The sequence below is a fragment of the Maylandia zebra genome, linkage group LG11, assembly GCF_041146795.1.
Source record: "Maylandia zebra isolate NMK-2024a linkage group LG11, Mzebra_GT3a, whole genome shotgun sequence".
In the NCBI taxonomy this organism is placed as follows: domain Eukaryota; kingdom Metazoa; phylum Chordata; class Actinopteri; order Cichliformes; family Cichlidae; genus Maylandia; species Maylandia zebra.
This window is the reverse complement of record NC_135177.1, coordinates 29,868,060-29,892,054: the sequence shown is the minus strand read 5'-3', so window position 1 is coordinate 29,892,054 and position 23,995 is coordinate 29,868,060. Positions and strand designations below refer to the sequence as shown.

Sequence of the window (23,995 nt, the reverse complement as noted above, 5' to 3'; positions counted from 1 at the left end):
CCCCACTGTTTTCACATGATCCTTTCATAGTTTGTAAAGGCAGTCGACAGAAGCAGTGACAGCGATGGATGGCCCGTGAGGATAAATCAGATCAGTAATTTTAAATGCTTTATCTAACTGGAACCAAATTTGGACTAAGTGTACAAACTGAGGCCACAAATAAGAACTGTGCTATAATTAAACATTAAAAAACTAAAAAGTCTGCATACAAATCGCTAAAACTAAAGGACGGAAACATGTCAGGCATTGTTAGATCATTATAACTTATAAACAGCTTGTTGTTACTGTCACAATTTGTGAGAGGACTCCTGAAATCAGGAATCTCGGCAAGTTACACTTAAAAGCCACTGCCAACTGTGATTTAGACGTCGAACAATCAATCTTTACTTTTAAGCACAGGCCACCTCCAGAGCTGAGAGATGAAGTCTGTGCAAAGTGACAACAACTGCAGTTCCTCTATCGGCCACTAGAGGAAAGCCCCAAAAGGGAGTCTATCATAATAGGCTCTTATGTTAAAATGTCCAACTGTACAGCATTAAAAGGTTAAGCAAAAAGTCAAATGTGTTTTGACTTCTATGGATTACAACTCTGCCTGGGGTGATTACTTTTCACAGCTCATTCAGTGGGTAATTGCATCAGGGGTGTGGACCGACAGGCATCCAAACAGACATCTGGAGTCAATCAGCTTCTGCTAGGCTTCATCCACGACCGTCAGTCATTAAACTGTATGATGTGTGTGCTGCTGGGAGCCTTTCAGTGCAATTTTGAATGTATTATCTGACTTATACTACAGCACACTGTATAGTAAACACCATCCAGGATCTAGTGAGTTAAAAACTAGCATTTTATTAGTCTGTCAGCTACTCAGCTGATTAAACTCTGCTGCACTGATGCAATTTGTGAATGCAGCTTGTCAACCGAGGCAGTGGCCAAATATGGTGTCCAAAGCCAGTAGGTGACATCACAATGGCTGTGGCCATTTTTATGTTACCCATGCTTTTAAATTAGACTAAAAGTAACAAGAGTGTCCACACGTTACCGGTTTGTTTCCAGTACTGACCCACAGAAATATATTTATTTTTAGATTACCGCATGACATTTGTACTAAACACTATAGTTATAAGGCATTTTACATACATATTGATGTAATATTTCTACAGTATCTACTGAATAATCTATAAATTTAACGTCAAATTTCATCTGACTACGTTAAAGTATTATAGTGTAATTAAAATTTCATACCAATTTACTTAGTCTATAGTGTTTATATGTTGGTATAAGAGCTAATTTATAGGGGTTAACACAATGAAGCTACTTTGGGTGCTCCTTTATACACAAGGTGTCGCCACGGTGACTCCAGATGTTTTGTTTGGCAGATTTTTTTTAACCCCTTCCTGACAAAACCACTAATGGAAAAAGCGTGTAAAAATTAATAAATACGAGTCATAGAATATGAGATAAATGTGTCTTCAGCTCTTTTTTCTGACTTCTTTTGGGCACTTTTACTGTGCCCTTTAGTCTCCAGGAGTGTATAGGGTGTTTGATTTCTCCGTGCAGCTTTTGATCTTAATCAGGAACTCAGTTAACCACAGTACACTTAGTTCGAGCTGTTTACGTTTCTTTGGTTTTCCTGTTTGTCATGGCTGTGAAGACAAGCTTTTATTTCTTACTGCTGGGATTTTCATACCAAGTTTTCTTTAATAACTACATAACTAAAAAAAAAAAAAAAAAAAAAGGACACACTCAACAGTAACACACTTTTAAAGATGAAATCAACCTCAGTTGCATTTGTTAGTGCAAAAATCACGTTTAATAATCATGAAATCTATTTTCACAAGATGACCCTCTTATTTTTTCCCAGAAAGAGGTCAAATAAAGACAACACAGGACAATATTTGAATTTTAACCATTACATCATTTATATAAGAGATACTAAAGCAATTCTTAAAGAATTAGTATGAAGATGATATGCCGGGTTACATTCTGATTTAAGCCCTTTTTAGAGAATTAAGATTACCCGCAAAACTAGGAAATAAAACCAACAATGAAATCAAACAGCAACAGAAAACATTTGTACAACAAAACCTAAATCACAAGAAGCAATGAGATCTTTTTCAGCTGTCCCAAGTTGGCTCCTAAGGAAAATGTGTGAATCTCAAGATCTGCAGCTCTTCTCCGATTCACTTGTGGATATTATCCCACATCTGAAAACATCACCACCCTCAACCAAGTGGTTCATACTGTGAGCGACATGAGCTGAACTGAGCAGCATTCAACCACCATGTGTTAGTTTACTGGCTGAATATAAAAATTACTGGCCCATATTTTCAAAATAAAAACATTCACTTTTCTCCTATTTATATCTTTATAGCCTTAGTATTTTACCTCTGGACTCAAAGACTGTCTTTCTGTCACATTTGGCGCTTAAGTTTGGACATGTGTAGAGAGTGAGTCCACACTATCCTGATAGACCCGTATGTGTCAGACTCACAGCAAATTGTCCAAAAAAAATAAAATAAATAAAAAGTAGATTTTGAGCTTTAATTATCCCTGCAGCGTTGTGGCTGGCTCAGCTGTTCTTACAGCCACTGAAAGATGAAATGTGTGCTGGAAAAAGCCGAGAAAAATCATGATAATGAATCAATTTTCTGCACAGCTTCCAGCTGCAAATCCATGCTACTAACAAGAACAAATACTAGATGTTAGGTTTAGATTATTTACAGCCTCCGGTGACTTTTCCACTGCTTTGCCATTTCACGACCTATAAACACAACATAAAGGTCACATGCTTGAGATAATGTTAGAGTTTTGAATACAAGCGCATCGCCTGAATGCAGCAGAGGAGTGATCAGCTTTAAAAAAAAAAAAAAAGTCACAAGTAACACACATTATATTCACTCTTTCAGTTGAAGGTTTTATTTTTATTTTATTTATTTGTTATTAACGTGCCCTTCCTGCATTAGTTTCACTATTGGGCCATTTAAGAAAAAGAAAAAAAAATCCTCTAAAAATCAAAACAATTACATGTGTGATTTGTTTACATGTGACATTTTCTTAATCAATGCTTGGAGAAGTAATCAGAACCCCTCAATCTACAATCAACACAAACAGTGCCAACTGTCAGACATGTTGCTCACAGTGTGAACACACAAACAGCTGGACACTGTAATTTACAGCACAAAAGTTCTGGCCAAATGGAAAAGTGGGAAAAAAAAAAAAAAAAAAGGCAGTTAAGTGTAACATTCTCAATCAGCCAAGATTTAGATGATGTTTTTTTATGTTCATGGTTCACTCTGCAGCAGGATCACACTGTACAGACAATCTTGTGGGGGGAGTAATGACTCATCGGGTTTTTGTACGTCTGCATCAGACTGTGTCATTTCTCTTGGTCAATATGTTTGGGAGGTTGGGAGGTGAAAAAAAAAAATCTAATTTGGCTGGAGTTTGATTCAATTTTAGTCAAACTGTGGAATGAGACATTTAAAAACAAATACATATTGCAATCCTTAGTTTTGTACTGTATACTAGAAGTTTTACTACCAAGAAATCAGCATTGTGACCCGTTTAAGTGCATATAACCCCCCCAAAAACACAGGAACTAGGTGTCTTTGAACCGTGCATTTAATATTTGCCGGCTGCTGTTGCCTGTCCTGAGGAGCAGGATCTCTTAAAACACACGTGGCTGCATGGCGGCCATCAAAACGTTCCCATCTGTTTTTTAACCGTATTACAAAGCTGCAGATGCTGATGACATGTGACAGACAGGACGAAGAGGAGGGCTGAGCACAAAGAGACTTGAGACAGCGTCATTTCAGAAACTTATGAGAACTGTACAACAAAAACATTACAACCCAAACAACCCAAATCTGTACAAATGTACAAAAATCAACAGGCTTAAAACAACATGAGGATTCATTTGAAAATGTCCAGTCGCTGTGGATCTGACAGTATATGGTAACAACCTGGATCAGAGTCCATGTGCCGACTTTGTTGAGTGCAATCCACAGCAAACCTGAGGCCGGACTTTGTGCTTCTGGATTCGACTGTGACGTCATCATCTCTCCGTGAGCACCACCGCCACAGTGAGTATAAAGGACAGCTGGTTAGTGATCATTAACATGGTCATTTCTCTTATCGCTATAACATTACCAGAAAGTTTAACCTATAAGATCATAACAAGAAAATGATCCCTTTCTTCTTCCTGTTCTGCTGGTTTACTGAGATGCTTAATGCTGCACTGTTACCGTATATCTGTGTAGAAAGAAAGTCAAAATGAAGGAAATCATCTGTAGACACTCACAGAGGTGTTCGGCTTTTGTTAGAAGCAACGCAAACTTGTTTTCCCAATCCCGTTTGATCTCAGATAAAAGCAAAATCACTTCTGTGGTTTCGGTTTCTAGTCCTGACTGCAGTGTGCTCATGTACATCTTATCCCATGCCTTTTGTTTTAAACAAACACCTGTGAGTTTCATTCCAAAAAACCTGATGCAGTTAATGTGCTCTATTTAACAAGAAGAAAACTTCCAAAATACAAGTTCACACTTTCACCCGTCTGTGAAAATGAAGTTTCACGTGAGTGAGAGTCTGCTTGGATGGAGCTGGGTGTGACAGGCTGTCCCGTAGGAGGTGTTTTGACTTTTTCAGTCAGCCGATCAAACAGATGCACTTTAGTGAAATCAATGCAGCAGTCCACGCTGACTTTATGGTGACCTTTACACTCTGTAGCTCATTTAAAACAAACAAAAAAAGTCTCATCCAAGCTGCTGATGTCCTGCTTTCACACTTCGATAGGTTCATACAATATGTTAAGATTACTCGTTCAGTCGAGTTGTCAATAGGTAAAATGCCTGGCATTCTAATGCATTCCTGGCAGATGACATGACTGTCATGTACTGCATGTCTTGCGTTTCTAGTGTGACTGAAAAAAATTCGCGTCAATATTCCAGAGTTTCAAAATCTTTTCTTAAGAATACTGTAAACGCCCGTCAATGTGACGCGTGATGCGTCAATCTGATAAAAATGTTGGATTTTCTAAGCAGACATGCAGTGACGCAGGGAAACAGGACAGACGAGAATCCTAACTCAGTCTTTGTTTAGATGCTACAAGTGCACTTTTACAAATAGTGACAATCCTGAGACCTCCAACAGCACAGAATGAGCCAGCAGAGAAGCAGACTGACGAGTATCTGAGTACAAGCTTGGGTCATAAATACCGAGAAATTAATGATCCTGCAGAGTTCAGAGTCAACTTTGAGTGCTGTTTATTTGAAAATGTTGGTCTGAGGAATGAAACTCTTCACAGGACTCACCGAGAACAGAAACTCGCACTGAAACTGATAACATGAACATCTGGTAAGCGAACTGAACCTGAGTTCTCTGCAGGCTGTAGAAGGTAGTCAATTCCCCAAAGGAGTATTTTTTTTCAGTTCCTTGTTCAGTACCCAATCACATGACTTAATTCACACACACACTGTGTCACATGATCTACAAGCTGTGGTTTCCATGGAGAAGTGATGGTACTGAAAAAGGAAGCAAGTACACAAGGAAGGAAGGAAGGAAAGAAAGATGGACAGACTGTTATGGTCGCTTGTGTTGGCAGAGTTCAAAAGAGGTGTGTTTGTTTTATGACACAGTATTTCCCTCTGACGTAAAAGAGCAGCACAGTAAAGGGCAAGTGACAGGAAGACAACATGCCGATTTCCTGATGTTCATTCCAGAAAACCTGCTAAGCTGCTGAGCAGGTAGGAATTTCACAACCTATGGTTCACACACAGTTGTGCAAGAAAAGAAAAACACACACCAGGCCCTAAAACTTCCTTATTACTGCATTTCATTTCATTCAGTCATTCACTGGAGGCATTAGCTGAGTGTTAAACAATCGTATTGCAAACAGAATCCAAACTACTGCTTGCTGCTACCTCTCTGTGAGGTATTACATTAATCGGATCCGTTTGTATAACACAAAGATAAAAATAACCTACAGCTAACAAAACCCAACCAGGTGCAAAAAACTTCAATTCTTTGTCTTTACCCACTCTAGCAACTTCATGTTTTACCAATTTTTGTCTTTTGTTATAATGTGACATTAAAGTTATAGCAAAGACTTAACAGCCCCACAAGAATATTTTGCAACTTGGTTTAGCAGATTTTATTTTTGCAGTCTGTTTGAAGGAACACCACGATCCATGACTGATTTGGTAGCTGATAACACCATGACCTTATTTTAAAAGTTCAGTCCCAAAGGCCTTCTAATCTCATGTTACTCAAGACGCTATTTTGGCCATCTTGGCATTGTGTTGGACTTGGAGGTCATTACTTTGCTTGAGTTCTTGGATTCTAGCACCACTGCCCTGTACTCCATCTGACAACTGGAGATCTTCTGCTGCAAACCCTAGAACTACGGTTGTTTGAAGCTGTAATGCTTTTTGTGTCTCAAACTCTGAGCTCAGCTGCAGAGCAGAACAGGGCCTAGCAGCTAAAGAGGATGAAAGACTCATTGGAGATGCAGGTGAATGTAACGCTCAATTACTTATGTATCACAGGGTACTTGCTGATTAAAATATTTCAAAAAGGGCCCTTTATGAAGGGTATTGTTTATCATGGATGGACAATGGAGCCAAAATGGAATTAAAATATGTGGGAAATGCTGTATAATTACTCACAGGCGGGGTCAGTGCAACAGCTTTTTGGGAACAAATGAACATATCAGCCCAGCACTGCAAAGTAATGTGTGCTTTATTTAATCAATATTCAGAATCAGAGTATATTTGGCTGGCTAGTTATTTATTTCTGAAGGTAAACTTTAGATTATTTGATAAGCAATGGGGTGTTTGATAGAAGTCTAACTAGATTTCCCAGCCATGGTCGGCTACGAAAGATTTTCACAAGGTCTAAAGCAACCTCTCAACTAGCGTTCAATCAGCCTCGTCTGGAACACAGGTCCACACAAGCCATCTGTTGAAAGGTGTGTGTGTGAGAGAGAGAATGTTGATCACCAATACTTTCCATTCATCCTCTGGTTTTTAACACAATGTGGAAACAAGGCAATTAGGTTCCTCTAGGTAAAAATTGCCCACTAGCAGCTAAATGGAAAAGCCGGTGACTGCCCTTACAAGATTGGATGGCTGGTTTAAGTGACTTTCAAGTGTTTCTAGGAACAAATTGAACCGTTCCCATCTGATCCCTGGTCTATAATCGCCCTGGTCTTCACACAAAACCAAACAACAACCCTACCCTCTATAATGTGTTTCAGAGTCAACCTATCATGAAGTCGCTGTTTTTTGCAGTCTTGTTTTATTATCTAATAACCTTTCTGCTTGCTGAAGGCTAAGCTGAGTTTTCTACAAGGCACTATGTGAGGGTATAGAAGAAGGCAGAGTAAGCTTGGGGGCAGCCTCTAAGAAAACTCATACGTGGTTGTTAAAAGAGAAACAATCGCTCATCGTGAGACAAGCTTTAGTTGATTTGTCAAAAGCAGCTATAGTAGATTAGAAAAAGCTCTGCGTTTAGCACAATAGATATTTATAAAAGGGAAACTTTTCATTTTGCTGGAGTCCAATTTACAAAAATAGTGCAGAATTCTGTTATAATAAAGTCCTGTTTGGTGAAATACCTGAAAGAAAACCAAAGACAGGCTACAGCCCAAACATTTGCTTTTCCCTGCAGAAATTACAAGCAGTTACCTTGCTTAGGTCCATGGAGAGAGAGCACGGACAAAAATAAGAAAGAAAGAAGAAGAAATTAACTTAAGCTGAGTATAGAGCAGAGGGCAAGTCTCTCATTAGCACCTTTGTTTTCTGTAGTGACTAACTGAAGCTAATTAAGAGGGAAGGGAGAAGGGCTGTGATGAACAGTCAAAACTTTATCTCAAAGTGCTGCTGGTCACCCAGGCAGTTTCTCAAGTGACTGATTAATCACTGCGTTCAGGAAAGTATTTATCCCTGCTGGATTCATAGAAAAGGGTAAAACATTTTGGTTTGTTGATGAGACCAGAACTCCAAAGTGAATTAATGAATTAATCCAGAATTCCTCTCTTGGTGGATCATGATTCAATCACAAGGATGAAAAACACAAAAAATGTAATCAGCAGAGTACTTCCTCCACGGCAGAGAGATGGACAGACCGTTGGGAGGATCGGACCTTCCTCAGTCACTGCTGTCGTCATCGTCGTCATCATCCGAGAGGTTGTTGCTGTGGAACTTTGACCCCGGCCGAGTGATGGAGTCTGAGCGTGCCTGGTTTACGGATGTCAGCTGCTCGTAGCAGTGCTCGCAGACACGAACTGGTTTGGACGACTGGCTAGGAAGGAGGTACTTCTTCTCTGAGCACGGCCCACAGACCACAAATCCACATTTCCTGCAGTGGTGGCGGCGGCTGACTGGCGTGAACTTCACCTTCTTGCAGCGCATGCACACAGAGGCCTCTGAGTCGGGCACCCATACAGCCGCGTGCTCTCCTGTAGGGGACTTGCCACTCTTCTGCAGCAAGTCTCCGACACATTTCCCTATGTGGTTCATCCATTCGGACTTCTCGGTGGCAGTAGCAGCATACACAGCGAAAGACTTGGTGGGCGTCTTGATGAGCCAGCCATTGCGCAGGTCGCCTTCATCTGGCACTGTGTCGATGGTGACGCTCTCCAGAGGGATGATGTGCTGCTTATTGTACTTCTTCTTCTGAATGACGATGTTACCATAAACCAAGATGTCGTTGAAGAGGAAGAACTGCCGTGCCTTTGGCTTCTTTCGGCAGAGTTTAGTGAGAACACCCTCACCAATCAGCACACGGCCTGGGATGGCCAGTGGCTGACCTGCAGCGCCGAAGCAGCTCTCAACCACCGCAATCCGCTTGGAGTTGGCCTCGCTGTTCGCAAGCCGGTCCACCATCTTCACCTCACCTGGAGGAAGACAAACAGAAGAAAGTTGAGAACAAACATTGGGGATTTTTTTGTTTTGTTTTTTTAAATTGAGCAACACAGCCAAATAAGCAATTCTAAAAGTTTCTAGTTTGAAAACGAGACCAGCGAGCCTTGACTAATTAAATTTTTATCAACATCTTATTAAAATATAGCAGACTTGCAGGAAAAGTAATATTTTCAGGACTTATTCTTATGCCCATCTGAGTCACCGCAGAGCAAATAAAGCCAGACAGAGAACACTCTACCAAGAGTGACCCTGACAATTTAAAAAAATAAATAAATTTTAACAAAATCGTGCCAAGTCCATCACTGTGAGCAGTACTTTACGTAGTTCTTTTAGAGTAACTTTACATATTTAACTCTTGGTCACATGTATGCTTTTGTTTTCTTGCAAATGTTTTTACTCATTCTAGTTGATTCTTTGTGAGTTCTTGTGAGTTCCCACTTGATATCAGTTTAACATTTTGAAGAAAGAAAAAAAAAGAAAAAAAAAAAGCAGAGTAATTGGGGTTCTTCCGGCGTTTAACTTTCACTTTGTTATGCCATAAACTGATTATACTGATTCCTGTTTACTGACAGCATAATACTGTAAATACAGAGGGGAGTAGAAACCATTAAAACAATCTCTCTGACCCTGTTCTTAAGTTATACTGGCATAACTGTGTTTGTAGTAGCGGATTTCCTGCCAGTGCCTGTATTTCTTTCTAATGAAGAACCACAGTGCAATGAATCACTGTTCCACTTTCCCTGGTAACTTCACTGATCTCATCTGTCACGTGTTGGTTTAGTGCCACATGATCTGATTTTACACTTAAGCTGTCTGTGCTTAAGACTGGCGTCTATATTGTAAAATGTGACTTCAAGTAGCAATGCGATAATCACATTGGCTGACAAACGTATGGTCTTTAGCACATGTTATATTTAATTGACAGTGACATTTGCCAAATACAAAAATCATATAAAACCCAATTTTCCATATTGCCAAACTCCCATGGCTTCATCTCGTACAGCAAGAGATAGCACCTCATTCATTAACAAATTAAACAGATTGATCAGTCACACTTCATCTGTCAGCAATAAATACTAAATATCCAATTTATTTGTTACGACTTCTGGTGATTGTGGCATAAAAAAAATAATTAGCCACTAACAGGGCTGGGCTATATATCGAGTTTTAAAAAAAAAAATCGATATATTTTCATACGAGATATAAGATGTGACAATATCCTTTATATCAATATAGTCTATGTTACGTTATAATTATACTTGTGGAGCCACAAGTTTGCCTCTCTTTCGTCCACTTTTGTCTCTGCGCAACGTTACTCGGCCTCGCCTCTCCTTCACTGAACACAACTCCTCCTCCCCCATAGCTTCACCTGCAGGCAGCGACAAGATGGACACGGGAAATCTCCGTTAGCGAGTTGTGGGGCTGGACGGCGTCAACGTGTTAGCGAGCTAACCACGCTAACGACATGCAGCCCACAAGGGCTGCGCGGCCTAAAATCCTTTCATTTTCTCAAAAGTTGATAGCGCGCCTTATGTATGAATTCTGGTTGTGCTTACTGACCGCGAACCGATTTTAGGTGGTACACGGCGCTCAGCAATCTGTCAAAAAAATGTTTAGTACGACTTTGGTAAGCTACAGAGCTGCAGCGCTTGATGGATTGTTGGAGCATTACGGCTACCGTAGTCTGGAGCCTCGCGGAGTGATACGTACTGTACTTCGACGTAATATTACCGTATTGTGTGTGTATAAGGACCATAAATGGCACCTGCTAAGAGACATGGTTACGAAGCAGATTGCAAACTCAAGGCTATCAGTCACGCAGTAGAAGTTGGGAACAGAGCAGCTGTGAAATCTGTCTTTGTTATTATGCTCAGCATCTGTTAGTTTACATTTTGACTGCACAATTATGAGCTTTTTGTTATGCACAAAAACAACATTGTTTTCTTTTATTTATGGAGCATGATTATTTAATAAATGCTGATAATTTATTTTTGAGAAATTTATTCATGTAAATCTATGCTGTATGTAAATAAAAATGCCTGTGTGACATCTGGGACACAGTGTGACTAAGAACTCTCTTTTTGTTCTTAACTTATGGCTTTAAAAAAAATATTGAGATATATATCTTATATCGCCACCCAGCTAAAAAATATCGAGATATGAATTTTGGGTCGTATTGCCCTAGCGACTAGGTGTAGCAAACAACCCACTGGACATTAACATTACAAAAATAAAGAAATAAATGAAGAAAAGAAAGAAAAGCTGTTAAGTCCCAAACTACAAACTGAAACAACACTGAATAACTGAATGTGCGGGAAATGTCTTCACATAAAATACATTTAGCCTACATAATATTATCCCACAATCCAAATGTAGGTAAAAACGAGCCATCTCTCCCGCAGGGTGACACATAAATAAATAGTTTACCCGATGTGCACCTTTTTTGTCTCTTCTTTTTAACTCTTCAATTCCTGAACATGAACCAGCATTTTTGAACACTATTTTATCTCAGTTTTATTTTTTCTTGTGTGTCCTTTGTAAGTAAAGGTTACAGTCTGAATGGATCCATTCCTCAAGCTTTTAAGAGAGAATTCAATTGAGACTCAATACCAAACACAAGCAGGTGTCTCCTCTCTGATGTGACCCAGATAACAGCACAGCTTATGGGTCTCCCTTTGGCTGAAAGCGCAGTGAAAGAGGTCAAAGGTCACTGGTGATAGATACAAAAGGATGCTGGCACTCTCTAGGCGAGCCCTAGGGTTTGAGAGCAGAGTCGTGCCCTCAAAAAAGATAAGATGAAGTACACACTATAGTACAGACATGAAGCCATGCACAAGCAGCATGGATACTGTGAAATCAGAGAGATAAACTTCTGAAGTCTTATTTACTTAGACAAAGCCTGCTGAGATTCATTCATCTTAAGATCTTGACTTGTGGATGCAGTTTCCTTTTTAATCCTTCCCACTGCTGTGACCACCCATACATGTATATTTTGTTCTGCTTTTTTTTTTTCTTTTCCCGGTGCTTTCCAATCAGCCTTATTAAACCTGACTAAAAAATTTAAACACAATTATTTGCTCCACCCCTCTGGTTATTCTTACTATTTCTTTAATAATGTTTTGTTTTTAAACTGGAGATATTAGCAAGTTTCTCAGAGACTAATGATTCAGTGATGAAATGGTCAGTAATATCACATTAACATTCATACAAAACAAAAGTGTAAAAAAAAAAAAAAAGGAAACACACCACATTTTTTAAAATTATTTTGGGCCTTTCTAGTTTTTTTTGGGTAGATATAGCGAAGACTGACAAGAAAGCGGAACAAAAGAGAGACAGGAGAAGACATGCGGCAAAGGGGCTGCAGGTCGGACAGGAACCCGCTCTCAGACATGTGGCATATGGTCGCCTGCTCGTCCCAATGAGCTAAACCGGCACCCAACTTCACCACATTTGAGGGTCTAGAACCAACATTTCTTAAAATATTCCTGAAATTTGATCATTTTTAAACACAGGCAAAGCTACACAATGTCCCTTCTAAACTTCCCAAACTTCATTATTTGAAAGTTTCTGTAACTCTGCAACAAATAAGCTCCTAGCCACTTGTTTGTTGGTAAGTGGGTGGACTGAACTTGAACAAACTGCATAACTAAACTAACTGTAACATATAGAAACCAAAGTTTAGGTGTGACTGCACTCTTGATTTCAGACTTTAAAGAAAAAAAAAATACAAACAACCAAACAAAACTGCAGTGCAAGAATCGATGCTAATTAGCCAGCAGATGCCAGTGCAGCTTGGGCCGGGCTCCCTAGTGATCTGCACACTAATAACCCTGAGTGAGGGAGTGAACTGCGACAGAAAAGCCCCGTAGAGGACAGAGGGGTTGCTGAAACGCCAACCCTGTTAGCGAGGGCTCATTTCCCACTGCCGAGGCAGCCCGGGGACCAACTCCCATCAGCAGACAGTTGAAGGCACAAAGAGCAAAAGGTTCTGGTGAGAGATAGCGGCATAAATACAGGCTGCAGGCTCCCAACCCAGTAATCAAAGTGAGACAGAGTGGGATGAAACAGACTGAAAAATGCACAGAAAATGCTACAAGAAGAAAGAGCTTTCTTTGCTCTGCAGTGATAAATGACAGCTTTCATGAGCAAAGACAGGAACACAGCCGGGAGCAAACAAAAGAACTCTGAGGGCATAATCAGTCATGACGGTTTAATGGTATGGTCAATATAATGATTTAATATGGTGAGACATTTCAGTTTCAGTTATTTGTCATTTAAGTGAAATGTCATCTTGCAAACAGGTCAAGTTTCTTCTAATGATTTTTCTCTTTTCTTTACCTTAAGCTCAAAATGCTATCATTTGTAAATGCTTCAATTTAAAAATAATTAAAACAAATATAATTATCCTTTTAAAAGTGGTTAAAGTACAGCAAAACAGTTATGTATGATCTCTGTGGGATTTCAAATAAATAAAATAAATGATCAATTACAGCAAAAACAAAACAAACAAAAAAAAAAAACGTGTTATTTGTTTCAGGAATACAGTTAACAGATGGGTGCTTCTGCTGGCAGACACATTCTTTAATGTAGCTTAAGAAAGCCAACTTTAATATGCCAAAGGAAATAAAGAAAAATTCTGGAAACAGAAATGCCTTTGTGTAAATCTAATAATTTCATCAATTAAAATCTGTTTTATTGATGAAAGTAAAGTAACATTGTAATTGATTAAGTAGACTTTGGCGAAAATTTTTTTAAATCAATAAAAAAAACAAATGATACTGGGATTATTAGTGAAGGATAAAAAGTAAATGCAGTCCATTACATTCATTTGCCAATGTGGCTCATAAAAGAAATAAACGTCACAGCCAGAACCAATTATCCATCTCTGTTATGTTGGTATTTAGTGTCCGTTTCCCTTAGGGATAGATTGGGTTCGTCAGCCAGCTGGAGATTGGCGAACTGAACTCTTTGTGCCAGCGTTGCCCTCTGTGGAGCTCAACTTTACCAGCTGCTGATTCTCATTTGTGAAAATGAATACATCAATCATCCATCTGTGCTCCCCTGGACAGAGAGAGGTAGACGAAACTGAGCCAGGTTGGAGCAAATTATTTAATGCATCAACCACCCTGACACCAGATTACAGCTGCCTGACTAAGGTGTGAATACTGCCAAGGTTACAGGTTTGAATATCCCTAGAGACCCTTGCAGCAGTGCACCCACAGAAAATTTGTTTTATGAGTTTGCATTTCCTATGTAAATTGCTGCTAATTATAGGGAAAACAGACGATAGTTCAGAGGTGGTAATTTTAGCACAGTTAGTTGTGATGTATATAAATGCAGTTGCTGATTTCTAGAAGACTCTGAAGAATACCAAGTTTTTTTCCACCTCTCACCAACTCAACATCTTTGTTATCTTTAATTTTCATTTAATTATATTATGGGCAATATATTAGATAATTTTCCCTCTTCTTCGGTAATAAAACAGTAATAGTTTGCAATGAAGTTGAAATAAAGGGGTAGTAACCACACTGAATGATGTAATTTACATTAGGGCTGGGCTATATACCGTTCACGGTAATACCGGTGTAATTTTGGGCAACGATAAGAAAATGAAATATCGCGATAGAATATGGGTAAAACACGCATGTGCAGTGCCTATGTTTACATACGCACATGGCGGCGACGCAGAATGAGAAGAGCGAAAGTGGATCGTTGAATGAAACGGATGAACCAGAATTGGTTTGTAAAAATGCTGCAACTTCAGTGGTGTGGAACTTTCGTCCGTCAGATACAAAACAAAGCACTATTTTTGCTAGCGCATGCTAGCGGGCCGTCGTTATTACAGTGTTGTTTGGAAAATACAGCACACTTAAAATCAATCCTTTGATTTTTCTGAAAATCGACAGTGCCCCTTATAATCCCGTGCGCCTTATGTATGAATTCTGGTTGTGTTTACTGACCTCGAAACGATTTTATGTGGTACATGGCGCTCTAAAATCTGTCAAATGTTTTAGTACGACTTTGCTAAGCTACGAACCCGCACCACTTGATGGATTGTCGGAGCATTACGGCTATCGTAGGCAGGCGCAGAGTGATACGTACTGCGTATATATCATGATAAATATTTTTGGTCATAACCCAGTTATAGCTTGTAACAATCTTGATTTTTATCTGAAATGAATATAATGTGGTATCAATTCGGGTTAAGAATGTGAAAACAAATGTAACAATACCTATGATGAAAAAAATGGCTTAGTAAGCTTTTAGTAACAATGTTAATATGTGAGAAATGTTACATTTTGTACATTGGCCTTACCTAATTACATGTTATTTAAAGTGCTTTAATTGGTTATTACTTCTCTAGATCCCACATTACGCCACTATTTCCATGTTATTACCAAGCTATAATAAAAGTAACTTTTCCATAAAACCCAGAGGTGTTTTGCAAATTGTTTAATCATTTGCCCGCATGGTCTTTCATTAGCTTTGCCTAAAGATAATATATTTTATTTACTACAAACTAGTGCAAATCACATACCATCTCAACTTTTCAAACAGGGCTGTTCATGGGTAGTTTTGGTTTCTTAGCTGGAGTCTGGTGTTTTGAATGTCAATGACGACTGGCTGTGCTACCTAGGGTTACGGGAACAGCAGTGGCTTTAGATAAGCCCAATGATTAATTCATTACGAGCTGCTGACCTCTCTCTCAGTTTACAAGAGGTGTTCATTTATTGCCAACACCCAAAAACATTAAACCTCCATGAAAAAGCAATAAATAAATAATATAAATAAATAAATATTAAAATTATAAATAATTAAAAAGCAAGGCACTTTGTTCTCTTTAACAAGTGGGGAAGAACGACACGACAAGTAAGGCAGAGATTATGGTTTTGTCATGGCTAATTACCCTTTATGAGAGATGCAAGATGTTCTAACCCCAACAAAACCCTGAAAAGGAAAAAACAACAACAAAAAACCCCCACCTTATCTTCCTTTTTAAGTCCCATCTTATTGTGCTCAATACAAAAGAACTTGCCCGTTTTCCATCTTAAGTTCAGTTATTCTATGCTTTATAAGGTGAAATCTGTGTGTGCTCTCAAACTGTGGTAAGTAGAGTTAAAATAAGTTGAATAAATATGATTCTTGTAGGAAAAATACACAAAGAAGACACTGCTGTTGATACTGTGCTTAGCGATATTTCACTAAAATTCATCTCCAATCCTTCATTACTCTGACAGTTGCTAAAGTTTGGGGAGTTGTGGTGTGAACTGTTTTGCTTTCTAAAGTGGGCCATCTAATAAAAATTTTGCAAACAAATAAGCAAAAACAAGGTTTTACTTTCGAGTTGCCAAGGTGATGCCAGTGTAAAACAATCTCACACTTAATTATAAATAACCACCTATGTTAAGTGTTTCTACTGCAGGCGGACCTCTTGGTTACAGTCATTATTACATGGCACTTGTTAACTTTGAACTTCAGAATTAGATGCAATTTCTCATTTAACAATTTTCAAGCAGTGTAAAATGGCCTTAAAAACTCTTGAGATTTTCTTGAGTATAGCACGTACTCTCAAAATTACATAGATAATAGCATGAATATGCCAACTCGTGGGAATTGTCAGAGAAACTGCCTTTTCTGTAATTTGGTTGTGGTTTGCAAACAAGATGTTTGAGATATTTGTGAAAGAAGACTTCTCTGGAATATACGAAAAGATGACGTGGGTGATTCAAGACTTTAGTATGACCAGCAATTAAACCACCAGTGGACACCGCACTGGGAAGTCTGGGAAGTAAGAAGCAGTGACAGCAATGAGTCAGACGCTAAAGGGAGAGAGTAAAGATGGTGAAAGCAGGGCAGGGAAGAGAGAAAGAGCCATTCTGTAGACTGTAAACAGCAAACACGGACACAAGGGCACCCATTTATCCAGAGGAGAGAATGTGAGGGTGGAGGCCATCAATGATGAGGCAGTGTCTTTGTTCTTGCCTTTTCCATTCTACATCTCTTTAAGCTGCTGCTCTTATTACAAATGATAAAGCATTAAAACATATTCTTTAGAACCGATCAGTACAAAGGTGTCTTCATTTTAAAAGCAGCAAATCTGATCTAAAAGCAAATGGTACAGACAGTGTTTTGACACTGAATGTAAAGGGAAGATTTATATTAACATTATAATTAATAAGGCAGAAACTAAAATTTCCCCACCCAATTTTCTCCTTTGTAAAGTTTAAATTCTGTCCATGTATACGAGGAGTTCAACAGGTCTGACATGTTGGCCCACATATCACCAGTAGGAAAACCACACAAACTTAGCATGCATAAATTTAATTATGCATGATGATAAACTTCATCCAAAGTGAGACAAAAACCAAATCATTCACAGTTTGAATAGATCTCAGGTAGAGCTGTGCGATATGACAAAATATATCGGATGATGATATGAAAACATCTATCATTTCAAATTATACGCCATCCTTTGTTTCATGGTGTCGCAAAATACACTGTTTAGGCATCGGGGCACAGAGAATACCAGCATAGCCAGTGAAAATGAAGCAGGAACAGGCAGCTCCAAATAAAAGGACCAGTCAAAACAAATCAAGGACCTTATTCCTAAACGAGGGGCTACCTCTGTAGCATGGACATGGTTTGGTTATGAAAAGTCTGACACAGCAGAAAACGGAAAACTATGCCGCAAACCTGTCCCCACCACAGACTCAAACACGACAAACCTCTTCTACCACCTACGCAAGAATCAGGTGAAAGAGTATGGAGACTCAAACTTTAGAAGAGGCTTTTCCCACCAGCACACCATGTAATAAATACCTCCAAAAGTTGATTCTGTTCATCTGGATGTAGCGTTTTCAGTGGGAGAAATGTTTTGCCACTCATCCAAGTGACTTCTTCAGTCTTAGCTGACTGCAGGTTTCCCCAATCTTATAAACAGGATATTTGCATAATGACTGAAACCAGCCCACTGAAGGAACAATGGGCTGGGAGGTCAGTTCCTTAATCATAATTATGCAAATTCTCATGACCATTGATCAACAACCACTGATCAATGGCCATGAGTACTAGGGCTGGGCCATATTATACCGTTCACGGTAATACCGGTATAATGTTAGGCAACGATAGGAAAATGAAATATCGCGATAGAATGGGAGTAAAACGCGCATGCGCAGTGCCTTTGTTTTCATACGCACATGGCCGATTGTTGAGTGAAACAGATGAACCAGAATTGGTTTGTAAAAATGGTGCAACTTCCGTGATGTGGAACTGGTTTGGTGTTTGTCCGTCAGATACACAACAAAGCACATTTTTTTGCAGAACATGCAAGCGGCCGTTGTTATTGTCATATTTGTCGGACTAAGATGCTCTTAAATCTGGGAGTAATCTGGGTCCTAAACTCCGTATGCTTCAGGTCAAACAACACTGCAGCATCACTTAGAGTTAAAAACTGTCTAAATTCTTTCATCTTTAATAAAACGATCAGCATTGCTGCTTTACCAGGTGTAACTATAAAGTTTAACTTCCAGGCATCCATGAAAACAAAAGTTATTACATTTAACGGAGTTAGAAGTTAGCAGGAAGCTAGCGGAAGTTAGCTCGCTAGTTCCGCTAGTTACCTAAGCATGATATTGCATCTTCTGACGGAGAGATTTCTGAAAAAAATCAAACGTACACCTCTGCTATCACTTCCAACATAAATGAAGACAGGAAACTAAACAGCAGTGACGTTTGTAGGGTTACTGAAGTTGGGCTAGCTGGTATATAATGATGTGCTACGTGATCGCTAGCGACACAGCTATGTTAGCATAACATAAACAGTGAAGCTGGAGGACGAACACTAACACTTTTCCACTTATAAAAGTTAACGTGAAGGTTCTTCATGGTTAGAGACAAATGCAATCGCATGGCAGGATGCTGTAAACGGACCAAACTTCAGTCAGGAGAACAACTGAGATAATCCATCCACAATACGAGGTTAGTCATTAATATACTGCAACAACATGGGAATAGAGCAGCTGCAGAGAATTCAACATTAATGAATCAATGGTACAGAAGTGGAGGAAGCAAGAAGAATGAGTTTAATAAAGTTTGATTTATCTGACTGCTTTGTTTCGCTTAATGTGCCTTATAATCCCGTGCACCTTATGGTCCGAAAAATGCGTACTGCACACTGCAGTTTAATGTTGCAAAGCACCTCTTTTTAACTTCAGTGGATATTATACATGGTTATGCTCAGGATATGTCAGCCCATTTCTACTGGAAATGCCTTTTGGTTAAACTTTCAGCAAGGAATTTGCATTTGCACTGTTACATTTTTATAAAGCTTTAATGTACATAAAAACCAGCTTCTTGTTTAAGTGAAAATAAATGGAAGGTTGTCTTTTTGCGCTAGTAATGTTGTGGAGTTGTATTTTGTCTCGCATCAATTATATCGTCGGTTATATCGTTATCGCAAATTTTCAAATATATATCGTGATAAATATTTTTGGCCATATCGCCCTGCTCTAATGAGTACCATTCACAGAGAGTTGGGGAATGGCTGCAATCACAGCATTGTATGATGGCGAAAGATGTACCCCTAGGCCCCCTCCTCGATTCAGAGATGGTCTTTCCCCTTTCACGTTAATGGCCTCCTTGACTCCCCGCTCAAACCAGCATTCCTCCCTGTCCAGGATGTGTACATCCTCATCAATGAAAGAGTGTCCACAGGCCTGTAGGTGTAAATAGACTGCGGAGTCCTGGCCTGACGAGGTAGCTCTTCTGTGTTGTGCCATCCGCTTCATCAGAGGTTGTTTGGTTTCCCCGATGTATACATCCTGGCAATGTTACTCTGTTTGTGTCAGGGGACACGATCCTTGGGGTGGACCAATTTTTGGTGAAGAGTGTTTTGGGGTTTGAAAGCCACAGAGACACTGTTTAGAAAAAATGCGTCTCAACTGCTCCGATACTCCTGACACATACAGGATCACTACAGGTTTTCGCTTAGGCAGTGGTTGTAATAAATAATCGCAAAGAAAATGGCGGCCATTACAGCTTATATATCATAATATATCGTTTAATGCATTGGTCAAAACACTCGCCAAGCTGAAAACACTTCACACAAGTCGAGATGCCGGAGATTCAAAGAATTTACAGAAAAAGCACTATTTTGTGATATACATAGTTATCGGGATGACAAATATCCTGTATCAGGATATGAGATTTTGGTCATATCGCACAGCCCTACTCTCAGGACAATCAGAAGCAGACTACCACTGTATCGCTAGACTGCTGCGGGGAATCTTTGTAGAGCCAACGTAACCTCAGGCTACGTCCACACTAGTTCGGATAGATTTGAAAACGGCATTTTCGTCTGAAAACACTCTGCGTCCACACTAGCATTTTCAGTCGTTTTCACAGAGTTGCGCGTCCACATTGAAACGGACGAAAACGCTTACGTTCCAGTACTGCGCATGCGTGAAACACAATAAGATTCGACCTGCCTCATTTCTGTCTGCCGCTTATTTACTTTCGGGCTCTTTGAAACGTCGTGGCAAAATGTTGAGGAAAAGCCCCGAGTTTTTTAAGTGGACTAACAATGAGGTGGAGTTATTGCTGCGAGTAACACAAAAGTACAAAGTTACAAAAGCGAGTGAGAGTTAAAGAATTTGAAGAAAAGCTATCTGAAGCATGTACAGACTGATTAATCTTTAATAGGGCTGTCAAAACAGAGCAAAATAAACAACTGCTGTATAATGCCCTCCGCTATCTTAGTTAAATTGGTCACATGTCTGCATCATATGACTAACATGCATCATCATTTTAGAAAGTCTCCATTTTTGCTGTCCACACTACAACACGAAAGCACCATTTCCAAATGTATGCGTTTTCCTTCAGCAAAAACGCCGTCTCAGTGTGAACGGGAGGCCAAAACGGAGAGAAAACGCATTAGTGTGGACGTAGTCTCAGAAAGTTGCTGATGTCTTATGCTTGTGTGTAGTGCATTATGTGTTAATTACCATGTGGTTGTGTCCCAGTGTTTTATTAGTCTCAATTTCTCAAATCTGAAAATTCATTGTACTACTTTTGTCTATTATGAAAAAAAGTGCACAGAGGAGTTATTATTCCACTGTAAGAGATCATTTTTTTCCTTGTAGTTCCTGATGAAATACTAAACACATGTATTGCATTCAGATATACCCAGTCTGACTGAAAGCTAACGGGACAGCTCTTTGACCACGGTCTCCTTCACAGAGGTCTTATCTGCTTGTTGCTGACCTGAACGCAGCACCCTGCTGCTATGTGCCAACAACATCCTGTCATGTCATTACAAAGGATTACAGAGCTGCCGTGTGAGAATGAACACCAGATAAAGGGATTGGAGGCTAGTCTCTGAACCAGTATTTGTGTCTGTAACCTGAAAACAACTTTTGGAACACCAGAATTTTACTGTGATTTTACACAACAAATGCCACATGGCACTGGATATTTGCTTCTTGCATGTAAAATGAACAAAAAAGTGCATGAATCACAAACAGCACTGCCATTATTTAATATTTATTAGAGTAGTGTGGTAGTTAAAAAATTTGTTTTACATTTGAAAGACCCCTGATTTGATTCTGGGAGAAGACACAAACTTGTCCTCCAGGGGTTACAAGCTTGTGTACTCCCAATGCTTGTCTCAAGCCGGGGTAAATAGGAGGGCTCAGTCAGGAAATGGATCTGGCATAAAATCTGTGTGATTAAAAAATAAATAAATTTAAAAATAAAAAAAAATTAAAAAAACCCAAAAAACATCTGGATCCACTTGTTGTGGTCCTTTGGGAAATAAGGGGGGAGCCGAAAGTGCCTTCTTCACATCATGACACACAATATAAAGCACTTTGAGGTGACTGTTGTTGTGATTTGGCACCATATAAATAAAATTGAATTGAATAACTGGTAGACTTTGCTCACTTAGTAAATCAACAGGAGTTCTTATCAATCTAGTATCAGGCTGAATTGCACTGTTTTTAAAAAGACAAAAAAAACTCTCCCAAAAAACCCCCACAGTTATCACTTTATGTCTTCCTGTAAGTTGACATAAATTATTTATTAATCTTTTACGACATGCATGACTACATTCCCCATCATTAACTGGAAAAGGATTCATAGCTTCTCTAGACACAGGCTTGAATCCGGTCCAGTTAGGGGATCTTAAGCTATAAGCAAGTTTGGGAAACTTCTGAGAAATATATCTAGACAGGATATCATTATCGAGATCATGTAGATACACAGTAAAATTCTCCAGAGTTTACATCAGCATTAAAAATAATATCAATAAACCTGCAGATTATTATCTTTTTTTATTTAGTCTACTCGGTCAGAAAGTTTTTATGGATAGGGCTATAACTAGGGCTGGGCCATATCATACCTTTCACGGTAATAGCGGTATAATGTTGGGCAACGATAAGAAAATGAAACATCCTGATAGAATACGGGTTGTTTTCATAAGCACATGGCGGAAAAAGCATGGCAGGGACAGAGAATGAGAAGGGCGAAAGCGGGTCGTTGAATGAAACAGATGACTCAGAATTGGTTTGTAAAAATGCTGCAACTTCAGTAGTGTGGAACTGGTTTGGCTTCCGTCCGGAAGATATACAACAAAGGACTATTTTTGGTAGAGCATGCTAGCGGGTCGTCGTTATTACCGTGTTCTTTTGAAAATACGGCACACTTAAAATCAATCCTTTGATTTTTCCGAAAATCGACAGTGCCCCTTATAATCCCGTGCGCCTTATGTATGAATTCTGTTTGTGTTTACTGACCTCGAAACGATTTTATGTGGTACACGGCGCTCGAAAATCTGTCAAATGTTTTAGTACGACTTTGCTAAGCTACGAACCTGCACCGCTTGATGGATTGTCGGAGCATTACGGCTATCGTAGGCAGGCGCCTCACGGAGTGATACGTACTGTGCTTCAACATAATATTACCGTATTGTGTGTGCATAACCTCTTTTTAAGTTTTGTGGATATTATACATGGTTATGCTGAGGATATGTCGGCCAATTTCCACTGGAAATGCCTTTTGGTTAAACTGTCAGCAAGCAATTTGCATTTGCACTGTAAAATTTTTATATAACTTTAATGCAGATAAAAAAAAACAGCTGCTTGTTTAAGTGAAAATACATTGATGTTTTGGGGGTTTTTTTGCACTAATAAAGATGTGGAGTTGTAAAGTATGTTGTCTAGTGTCAATTATATCGTCAGTTATATAGTTATTGCAAATTTTCAAATGTATATCGTGATAAATATTTGTGGTCATATCGCCCTGCTTTATAACTAACTGTACTTCACTTTCAATATAAAATCTTCAGAGCCACTCTTCAATCCCACAGAAGGCGAAAATTTTCTCTAAGAATTATGGAATAAATATCAGTTAAACAACGTGTACCAGTTTTTCTCCCTCATTGTTTCACTTTGCTGTTATTTTCTTTCTTGAAAAGTTTCTCGAGTGTTCCTTGAGACTTTAGCTCATTGAAATTTAAAATTTAAAGTACTTTTCTAATCTCTCGATAAAGTCTTTGTCTGAAACAATACACTCTTTATAACAATATTCAGTAAAATCCAAATAAGGGACACTGTTTATTTCTAATGGGACAAAGACCACGTTGAGGAGAAAAACGTCCTGCCTCTTGTACCTCAGCATTTGTGTAAATTAGTCTATTGTAAATTAGAGACAGCAGAAAGCATGTCATCCTCACTCCTAATCCTGTTCTTTATCACATCAAATTTGTGAAAGAAACTCTGGCCAGTGTTTCCTCAAACCTACTGAGCTAACTAGAAACTAGTTCAGCCCTAACTCATCCTCCCAAGATTAATTACCACAGCTTTCCTTTTCAAAACACTTCCTATATATTAACACACTGTGTATTTGAGTATGATAAAGAGCTGTAATGCTTATTCTTATCGTTAACGTTAAAAAAAAAATGTAGAAGCGATCATCTACATTACCATAACGCATCCCACCGTGACAGTATCGATCTTTAACCTATCCCAATTTCTGATGTTGTCAGCATAGTAAACATAATTCTCACTTGCTGAATTACT

The 23,995-nt window shown here is 39.0% G+C and overlaps 1 protein-coding gene across 1 annotated transcript in view; it reads right to left on the bottom strand.

The window, feature by feature from the left end:
• Window positions 1–1,787: 1,787 nt before the first annotated feature.
• The window catches only part of plekhf2 (pleckstrin homology domain containing, family F (with FYVE domain) member 2), a 38,938-nt gene continuing 16,730 nt past the window's right edge, over window positions 1,788–23,995 (bottom strand). Inside the window, exon 2 of the mRNA XM_004551086.6 lies at window positions 1,788–8,893. Within this exon, the coding sequence (XP_004551143.1) occupies window positions 8,145–8,882 (738 nt within the window). The 5' untranslated portion in view covers window positions 8,883–8,893 and the 3' untranslated portion in view covers window positions 1,788–8,144. The remainder of the gene's footprint in view (window positions 8,894–23,995) is intronic.